General features: G+C 34.9%; 1 protein-coding gene across 2 annotated transcripts in view; it reads right to left on the minus strand.

Moving 5' to 3' along the window:
- LOC145680415 (glutamate receptor ionotropic, NMDA 2B-like) overlaps positions 1-10,705 on the minus strand; it is an 868,333-nt gene extending 857,628 nt beyond the window's left edge. For both annotated transcript variants that reach the window (XM_081750925.1, XM_081750926.1), the window contains exon 1: positions 9,824-10,705. In XM_081750925.1, coding sequence (XP_081607051.1) covers positions 9,824-10,082 — 259 coding nt within the window. In that variant the 5' untranslated portion in view covers positions 10,083-10,705. The remainder of the gene's footprint in view (positions 1-9,823) is intronic.
- Positions 10,706-10,919: the final 214 nt, after the last annotated feature.

Consider the following 10,919-nt stretch of genomic DNA (forward strand, 5'->3'; position numbering starts at 1 on the left):
TGGAGGATCATGGTTAACCAAACGGAGAGTTAACACGATCTACCGAAAATGTCCCCGCGAGCTACTAGTAGCTTGCGATCGACTGTTTGGCGATCAATGATTGTAATGTATAATTTTTAATGTTAATAAACCAATTTAAATTTACGTAATATTAATTTTCTAGCTATCCTAGGTATAATGAAAATTCATTTTGAAAGAATCTATTATGCACCGCTGTTAAAGGAGACGGTAATGACGAGATGAATAATAATGGGGGAGTAAAGAAAGTGGGAAAAACTGACGAACCTCGAGAAAAACATGAACACGGTGTTTGTCCGCTACATAGTTCATTTGGCGTTGGGTGGAATCGAACCAGGGAAATCACGCACCAGAAATGAGCATTCTATAACTGGGATACCGAGCCACCCCGCAAGCTAGTTGCTAGAGCGCGCGCCTTTTGGTCCTGATTTCTTTCTCTTTGATTGTATTTATCATCTATACTACGTTCTTAGTTTTCTTCTACATTATTAAAATTCCCCATTAGATGATAGTAAATCATGAACCACTTTTGCTCTGTCTATGATTCTTTTAATCTTGCGTAATTTTCAAATTTCTATCGTGAAAGATGTATTTAGCGCATTTGTTTGTATCACTAAGAGATACTTCTTTTTCATCTAAGCCTATCCAAACTCTGCACTTTTTTATCTTTAACGCCCATAATTATGCTCCGATGATAAGGGAGGCAGTGCTAATGAACGAAATGATGGATTTAAAAAAAATGGAAGGAAACGGAAAAATTTGTTGATGCCTCTGTTCAATCATATCCAATCAAACGGGAAAACCCTGAAAAACGCATGCCACATGCCACTACAAAGCAAACCAGGTACCCCATGAATCTGAGGTGAGCGCTCTAGCACTGAGCTACTGCAGCCCCTTATTGTAACTATAGTAGTTTACAATTTCTACTTTCCCAGTAGTAATAGCAAGAAATTACTTCAAGATACCAGATGAAGGTTGAGATAATACTGTGATAATTTCGATAACTCATATTGAGCAAGGACCTGTGATGTCTCAGTAATCCAGCGTTCACCTATGATGCGTGAAGTCCCTGATTTGGACTTTGTGATGGACAAACACCGTGTGCGTACGTTTTCTAGGGGTTCTCCCGTTTGCTCCCATTTTGTTTATTTTACCATTGCTTTCATTTCTCATTATCACTGTCTCCTTTAGCATAGCCAGCAAAATCGTGGGACGTAAAACTGAAAGATTTCACTTCATTTTTTTCATATTGAGCATGAATAGAGATATGACTCGAAGGGAGAGGAATTTCGCAACTCCGAGGAGGAATTTCTCACCGAACCAGCCTCTGGAATTATTACTGCTACTTTCATGATCTGCTCTTTCAGTCACTTCGCTAAAATAGCTCCTGCACTTTCATGTATTCCTTCTTTTTTTCATTTTCCTAAAGGAACATTTCAATTTCCATTTCAAAGTACTCCACTATACTTTCCAATCTAATTTCATATATTCTTCCCAAATATAAATTTCTCTGTTTCATCTATCTTTATAAAAATTTTCTAATTTCCTTCCCTGTATCATGATATTACGTTCTATATTCCTATTCGCAATTTTTTTACTCTTATTTGTGCTACCATTTATTATTTTCCTGTACAATAGTCATTCCATTGGCATGCCCATCTGAAGATTCTAATTAGTGTTATCCACGACACTAGAAATTTCTCATTAATCTCGGTTCTTGTTTGGAAAACGGGATAAGAGGTACATATTCAAAATCAAGACGGGACAAGAAATTTCTCCAATGCCGTGGGTAGCTCTAGTTCACCTACCTTAGATCTCAAACACGGCTTTCGTATGATTCAAAGTATTAAAAAAAACTTTAAATTCGCAAAGTGATTTTACGAACATAATGGAGAGTATTTGTCAGCATTTAAAGGTACGCAAATCATTACATAGTGTACTCCAATAATAAATCTTGTTTAAATTTTGTTGTATCAAGTCTTTCGTGAATCTCTCTACATCCGGAAGGGTTCTGATTAGTGGTGGGCACAAAAACAGTTTTTTTTTGAAATTTTCAAGAAAAAAACGGTTTCGGTTTTCTTCAAAACCAGTTTGGTTTCTCACTGGATCCGGTTTCGATTTTCTTCAAAACCAGTTCAGTTTCTCACTGGATCCGGTTTCGGTTTTCTTCAAAACCGTTTCCGTTTTTTTTTAAAAACAAAATTGGTTCTATTTCTGACCAGAATAGTGTTTCGTTGTTCTTCGGAAACCCATTCCGTTTCCACAGAAATAGTTTTGTGTGTTTTCCAAAAGTTTCCATTGAAACCAGTTTCGGTAAAAACCGAACCAGTTTTGAAGAAAACTCAAACCGGTTTTCGATAAAACCGAAATGTCCGTTTTTCGGGCTTCGGTTTTTCTAGAAACTAGTTTCCGGTTTTTATATAAACCGGTTTTGCCCATCCCTAGTTCTGATATCGTCTAGATGAAATTAAGAAATGAAATATTTCTGTTTTACACTCAGATCAAATTAAAAAAATAAAACAGAACATAGGCGCCGACTACGTCGGTGCCACGGGGCTCAAGCGCTGGAATCAACTAAGAAATTATACTTTCATGCGATGAATAATCAAATAAACTATAGCGTATGTGACCTCAGTTTAAATTTTAGATACGGATGCACAAGTGTTGAATAATCATTTGTCAATACCTATATATTAGACTCATCAGTTTACGACATATCGAGGATCGAGTGATATAACATTACAACGATAATAATAATCCGTGAGCGAGATTTTTCTTAATAATTATTTCTTTAAAGAACTTGGTGTATGATGTTATTAATAATTTATGTTTTTAAAAATGTGAAATGCTTGACATAAATTACAAGACAGTTGAATTGAATCATTTTCTATTTTCCCTCAAATTTCCCTCAAACGTTCTAAAAGTTTGAGTGTAATATTATTATTTTAATAATTTTCTGTTCCCTTATTTTGACCAATATTGCTAAACAGTTTGAAATTCACAAACCAAATAATTTTTTAGGAATTTTGCTCAGTATAAAGTTTAGGAAATCGTGCTAAAATAAACTAAAATAAAAGTAAAAACTTTTTTTAACTTTTGCAACTTAAAAGTAATTTCACGGTTCATTTTATTTTAGCAACTCTTGATGGTCTTTTTCGCCCCTCAAGAAGAATTAGGGAACCACTGGTCTATTAGATGTACGAAAAAATAAAGGAAATAAAAAGAATATGGAACATTAGTGCCGAGACCTGAACGCCCATTGGGAAACTTGAAAGTCTGCGCTTATGGTACAGACAACTATTTGAACAATTAAAAAATTAAACTGACTGTCTTTGTGTCCATATGTAACTATTAAAAAGAAATGTTCCTTGTTTTAAAGTCATGTTTCATATCTCATGATGATATTTCTGTTCTAATTAAAGCCTTTTTTTTTTTTTAGAACGAACTATAACTGAGGTTAGGTTTTCCATCATAATGTTGTCGCTCTTAAAAGAGAATAAAATTCAGTTGTAGAAATTTTGTCTATCCTGTAAAACACCTTGAAAGTTACTGGGGGAAAAGATATTGATTGTTTCAAATCAGAGTATAAATTGTGTACATAATTTTACAGAACGAGACGAGAAAAAATTAAATACGAGTTCAGAAAAGGTTTTTTGAAACCCAAGACGAGACGAGGAAGAATTCTTCGTGACTCGAGACGAGACGAGATCTACAAAATTTATGAAACGAGAAAACCATGTATCTCACCTCGTATCGTCTCGTGGACGACGCTACTTCGACTTAGGCACGTTTTACTTTCAAAACTATATTTAGCTTGCGAACGACCATTGTATGTATTTTCAACTTTTGTCAAACTAAGAAAAATAGTAAAGTAGTTTCCCGTTGTTTTCCACACCACAATGTTATGGGCGTTAAATTCACTATACAGTAAAGTAGTTGTGTATTAGATGTGAAGTGACCATGTGATAATTGTATAAACTCTTAACTTAATTTGCTAAATTCAATAACTTTATTAAATTACATTTGTCAACGACAGAATTATGAACATTTAAAATCCAATGAAAGAAAACTTCTATTCATGATTGTACATTGCTAGACAGCTTGAATAAGCACGTATTTGTTAATTGTCACCTTTGAAATTGTCAATAAACGCGACTAGTTTCCTTCTTGCTTTTCCGCGCTCTTTTACGCCTAGCCTGACACTTCGTAATTCACTGAATGTCAGACTCGTCGTTTTTCGATTAAGTAAAACCACGGAGGACACATCGACAGGGGCTATTCGCCACAAGGTTTAGGAAGGTGCAGGATCGTCGTGAGAGGCACGTCTCTCCGTTGAAGAACAACCAACTCCATGTCTTGGGAGTACCATTATGTTAGTTCATCGCCGCAGATTCAATAGAGTCCGCCGCAGACTCAATATCTGACTAGTAGAATGAAAATGTAGGAGAACATCATCGGAAATGTATCGTAACGAGAGAACTCGCGCCCCTGGCAGTCCAGCAGGATTAAAATTCAGTTGTTGGCTGACTCTAGTATCTCCAGGCTCCTCCAGGAAAAAACATTCATCATCCAGATGACCAGGACGACACCAGTCTCATCGAAATGTCAGGCTAGTGCTCATCCTTTATCTTTTAGTTATAACCTATTTCTCTCTCTCTCACCTTTTCCCCAACTAGTCATTCTCAAAGTTAAAGCATTTGAATTGTATTTAAATTCAACATAATTTTGCAGTTAAGTACCGTGTTGTGCAACAGTTTCATCCCCAATTGTCACATTTATTCAATGAGTATTTTAGAGATTATTCTGTGCTATTAACTGATAGCACAGCACCGGCACAATACAGATGAATAGGGAAAGTTACAAAATACAAAACTCCCAAATTTTAAGGTAGATATCCAAAGAGAACTTCAACTCTGGAAGGATGTTGTATTTTTTTTTTAAGGTTTGTCGGCACTTTTTTGTATATTAACGGGAACTGCGCAATAATTTTAAAATTTTAATAAGGTATATTTGTTCACTCTGTATGCATAGAACTTGCTATATAATTCTCTCTGAGCTCTTGACTAAGCGTAAAGGTTGAACACAACTTGCATTGTATTATCATTATGCTTAAACTAATTGAATTTAGTAAGAGATGCTCCTAAGATCCTTGATGCAAAATTAAGTTGGAGACAAGTAAATCACTTTTTATGTTGCGTGGTTCTCCCATGCGACAAAGACCACTTTGTTATATTTTTATAACCTTAACCGTATCTTTCAAATCAAAGCATCAAAGTAATTATATTATCTTAATACAACGGGCTATTGTTAACTACTAAGGCAAAATATACCTTTCTTTCTATCTTGTTTGGAACAGATGCGGGGAGGAAGCAAAAAAGAAATGAAATAGTGACTCAGGTTTATTTTGAAAATAACTAATCAGAACGCAAACCAAATTCTTATACATAATGTAAAGCTTACTGAGTTAAACCGCCTACAAGCTGTAGTATAATAATTATGGTCGCCATACTTTATTTACTTCATTACTATTATATTAAGGATCTTCAGTTATATTTCTAATTGTTTTTTCTCATACTTTAAATAGGTAACTTCAGTACGGTAATTTTCGAGATAGATATATTTAACGGATTCTTGCGTATATAAGCCGCACATTTAATAGAGGAAAGTACTGTATTTCTGTGTGTAAGGCGTACGTATTCCAGTGTTTAAACTACATATTTAATAGATATGTATACATATTCGTTGTACAAGGCACTCATTTAAAAGGAACATATAAACGTGTGTAAGGTGCACATTTAACAGAGAAAATATTCCTGTGTAAAATGCGTATATTTAATAGAGAAAAGGTGCACAATTAATAGAGAAAAATATTCCCTACATAAGGCTCAAAATTAAGAAGATACTTCTATGTATAAAGCGTCAATTAATATAGAAAAATGTTTCTTTGTATAAGGTGCACATTTAATAGAAAAAATATTCCCGTCTATAACTTATACGTTTAAGGGAGAAAAATATTCCCATACATAAGAATACACTTAGTAGAGAAAATATTCCCGTGTATAAGCGAGCTCCCTCGTGGCTATGTGGATAGTGTACGCATCTTTAACGTGGAAGACCTGGGTTCGATTACCGGTGGGAGCTAATGTTCGGATCCTGCGTTAAGCTGAAGGTTCATGACTCATATAGCCTCGATGTTTAACGGGATGCTAAACTAAAATCCCATTATCTTCAGAAAACTTTACATAACATGAATTTTAAAATTATCATTGTTACTAATTATTTTGCTTTCATCTTGCCTTAAAAGAATAGAACACCGTACTAACTACTCCTATCACTGTTTGAGTCATGTCCCCATCTCCCCTTGTAAACATCTTTGCTTCCTTGCTCCCATCACTGACAGGTGTTCTATATATAAAAAAATCTTATTCATTCCGTTGGAGCGGCGGTGGCTCAATGGTAGAGCGTTCACCTCTGGTGCACGGGTCCCGGGTTCAAACACTGCTCCCGCCAAGTGAACTTTGTGGTGGACAAGCACCGTGTGTGGGGGGGGGTCCTCGGGTTTTCCCGTTTCTTCCCACTTTGTTCATTCCACCATTTCATTCATTTCTCATCATCACCGTTTCCTTTCGCCTAGCCGGCATAAACGTAGGACGTAAAACTCAAAATTTCATTTTTTTTCTTATTTATTCCGTGAATTTACTAAAGAATGTACCCCAATGTTTTGTAGGTAATTGGCTTATTAGAATCACTCAGTTGTGTGGTTGAAAGTGCATCCGTTACTTCGTACGATAACTTCCGAGCAAATGTGATTTTTTTTTTTTTTAATTCTGCTTCTAGTAGATAGCTGGAGCGATTATCTTAACCGAGTTCGTTAATGAAGCAAATCTGTTAAGTGATTAATGGTCAATTGATATTAAAACGCTGGCTATCTATACACGGAGAAAAAAATGAATGTGACGTACATAAACACGTATGTTACGTTTGTAAGTCCTGTAGTTTTTGAACTTAACGTACAGCAAACGTATGGGTATAACTGAAAACGCATGTTTCGTAATACTTTCCGTATACATGTTAGTGTTCCATCTATACGTACTTTCCGTATGAAACAATGTAGGTGGTCAGGATCTCACATACAAATGGACGTATATAACATATAGTTGAGGAATGTAACATAAGTATATGCATGTGATATACGGAAGACTGTTAGATGTCAGACATCCTACAACGGCATGATGTAACATCTAAGGGCACTGTGTATGTAGCATATGGATATCATATGCTCCTTACTGATTTCTGTAGTAAGCAAGAGGATTCCGTATATTTGTACAATATATCGCTGTCCAGATAACGGATTTTTCACAGTATAGAGCATTTACCTCGACCAAGTTTGTTAATGAAGTGAATCCGTTAACGTATTAACGGATAATGCGTCAACTTTAACCGTTAATTGTTTCATATCCCATACATGTAAGCAATTTTTAAATTTTGCCTCTTGCAACAGATAGATAGAGCGAGAATCTTGGTCGAGTTCGTTAACGGAGTTAGTCCGTTAACATCTTAATGGATAACGGTGACTAATGGTGTCTATCCGTATCCCATACATGAAAATATTTCGCGTGATCCTCTCTACAGTCTAAAGCAGAGTTTATTGAAGCTACATTTAGAATATAGTTTGTAAATGATAAACTAAGATATTTTATATTATTTATAGGTTATATTATTGATACTTTTATATTCCAGATTTATATTGAAAAATGAGTCGTGCACACACACACACACACACACACACACATATATATATATATATATATATATATATATATATATATATATATATATATATATATATATATATATATATATATATATATATATATATATATATATATATATATATATATAACTCTATGGCCTATGGAACCCGGAGGTTCAGTGCCGCGTTCACAAAAGCTCTCCACTGACTTCTATCCTTAGCTAATTGGATCCACTTTCTACTTTGTATTCCTATCTCTGCGAGATCCATCTTAATATTATCCTCCCATCTGCGCCTAGGTCTTCCTAATGGTTGTTTTCCTATGGGTCTACCAGTCAAGACTTTGAAAGCGTTTCTACTTTCTTCCATTCTAGCTACATGACCTGCCCACCTAAGCCTCCTAGACTTAACGACCCTAACAATGTTGGGTAAACCGTATAAACTATGTAGTTCCTCGTTATGAAGTTTCCGCCATTCCCCATTCCCGTTCCTCTTGGGTCCCAATATTCGTCTCAGGATCCTGTTCTCAAATACTTTCAGTCTATGTTCCTCCCTCAGAGTAAGCGACCATGTTTCGCAACCATACAGAACAACAGGCATGATTATCGTTTTATATATTTTAAGCTTCAAATTCCTCGACAGAATTCGCGACGACAAGAGATTTTGAACCGAATAGTAACACGAATTCCCTGCTTTTAGTCGACATTTAATTTCTTCGTGAATATGATTTTCATCTGTTAATATTGATCCTAAATATTTGAAAGTATCCACTTTATCAAAAGTATTATTTAATATTTTAACGCCTCCACAATTTGCCGTATTACGGTCCCGACGCACTTCCATGTATTTAGTTTTCTCTGCATTTACTTCTAAACCCATGTCCCTGCAAGCGTTTAATAATATCTCTGCATTTATTTCTACTGTTCTCCTATCATCCCCTATTAAATTTACATCATCAGCATATGCCATAACCTGGCGAATGCCGTTCAACTCTAGGCCCTATAACACAAACAGATATGTATCTTTCTTTAAACAATTTAAAATTACAAAAAGAATAATTGTAGGCTGAATATAAAATCCGTGCTAAGTGCCAAAATGGAAAAGTTCGGTTTAATGTAAAAATGTGGCCTATGTGCCTAACACTACTCAGTGAAAAACTGGTTATCTAATATTCACTGTGGAAGTAGTTCAAATAATCCTCAGAAGAACACGCTTGCTTATATGTCCCATCAGTTCTGAAGTAACATCTCGGTTGTTTGCTCAATATTATCGTTTTGGCACTTAGCACGGTTTTTATATTCAGTCTACAATTGTACATCATTGATATTAGTAAAACTAGACACTCTGGTGATGCAATTTATTGCTTAACTGGTATCTGAAGTCGAATGTCAAATGGTAGGTTTTACAGATTTTGATTTATATTCTCTAATATTGGTGCCAAAGAAATTTCTATGTTGGAATTGCAGAAAATGCCAAAATTTCAGCAATTAATAAAAACAATGTTTCCTATTCTTCGATTCGGTTTGTAATCTCTTGCCAATCCATGGGCCATAGATAGGACATTCTTCACATTAGCTAAGGGGGATGGTGCTAGTTGAACTGTGATTTAGTGAGTTTTTTTGAAGTACAATACAGTAGTATTCAAAATTGTGATCTTTCTCATTTTTTTAAAATGTAATGGTAATACAAGTAATTAAAGGGGTAGTAAAAATTTCGAGAATATTCAGGGAATCATTTGGGGCTCCAGGGAGGGAGTTTGACATTTGTATACATTTGTATACGTCAATATAATATACAAGTGAAAAATCTGGAAATTTACGGATATCTAGGGTTTATTTCCCCTCCCCCGCAGTAAAATCTGAAATTACACTCATAAGGATATCATTTTATTTTTTAAGTCATAAATTTTACTATGATATTATTATTTTTATTACTTTTATCTCAAATTATTACTTTTGTGTCTTTAGTTGTCTTGAGAGTCGGGGGAGGCTTCAACTCTCCCTGGGTGTGCTCCTGACAAAAACTATTATTAGTTAAAAAAAGAGTACTTACCGTTCGGACTTGGTTTCGCCTTCAACATGACAAGGTAATGTACCACTCGATAGTTTTGCGGAAAAACAAACTCAATAGTTTTTCTTTTCTCAAAGTTAGCTAAGGCATGTTTAACCGTGGTATTATATTGACGTTGTTTGAACACCATATGTGGTACAACTATTCCAATCTTAACTTCTGATAACTCACTATGGTACACTCTAAAAACTGCACACAGTAGTAAAAGGATCTTAAAATTATCCGCAAATAACAACGCCATTATTCTCGTGAATATAGTTAGCTTATTTTTTTATAGCAATCTTCGAGTATATGATTTATTTTAATAACACTGTTGAGTATGTTACGTTATGGAATGAATAATATTTCTTGTTTCCATATTTGAAGACAACATCATAGAATTAATAATACACAGAATGGAACATACAACCTTAATTAACATGGAAGTTTTCTCACAATTTGTTTCGGCAACGATAGAAGTGTTCGATTCCCGCTTATCTCTCATAAGTGTCAGTAATTAAAATATTTTCCCATTAATGAAAACAGTTGTTACAAGGAACTAGGAGTTACCGAGGCTTTGTATTTTGATCAAATTTTTATCCAAAAAATATATTTACTGAACGCTACACGCTGCCTATGGCGGAAATGTTTAAATAATTAATTCGTTTCTTTACGAATAATTATTGTAGTATTCTCTTATATAATATAATTGAAGTTATATTGTGATATTCATAAAAACTAAAAATTCATGAAAAAAATGTTGATTATTCCCTTTTAAATCACTATAAAAACACGCGCACGGAACTTCGTGAACTCACTCCGATCGCACCGCACTGAACGAACGACACGAAAAGACGCTCGCTCGCATCCGAAGTTTGCTGTATCCGTCGCTTCACTTGTTGCTTTTCATTGGAGGGCTCGTGGTCAGGTTTATAGGATTCCTACGGAAGATATAGAGCGTACGAGTGTTGGCAGGGTTGCTAGCTGACGAGAAAATGATTTTCACGTTTTCTTTGCTGTCCTTATCCTTGGACAAATAGAGAACATTTTATTCTATATTTATAAGCACGTATTTTAGCATTTTAATCTAACGTTAATT

Source organism: Thermobia domestica, chromosome 3 (assembly GCF_964235325.1).
Source record: "Thermobia domestica chromosome 3, izTheDome1.hap1.1, whole genome shotgun sequence".
Lineage (NCBI taxonomy): Eukaryota > Metazoa > Arthropoda > Insecta > Zygentoma > Lepismatidae > Thermobia > Thermobia domestica.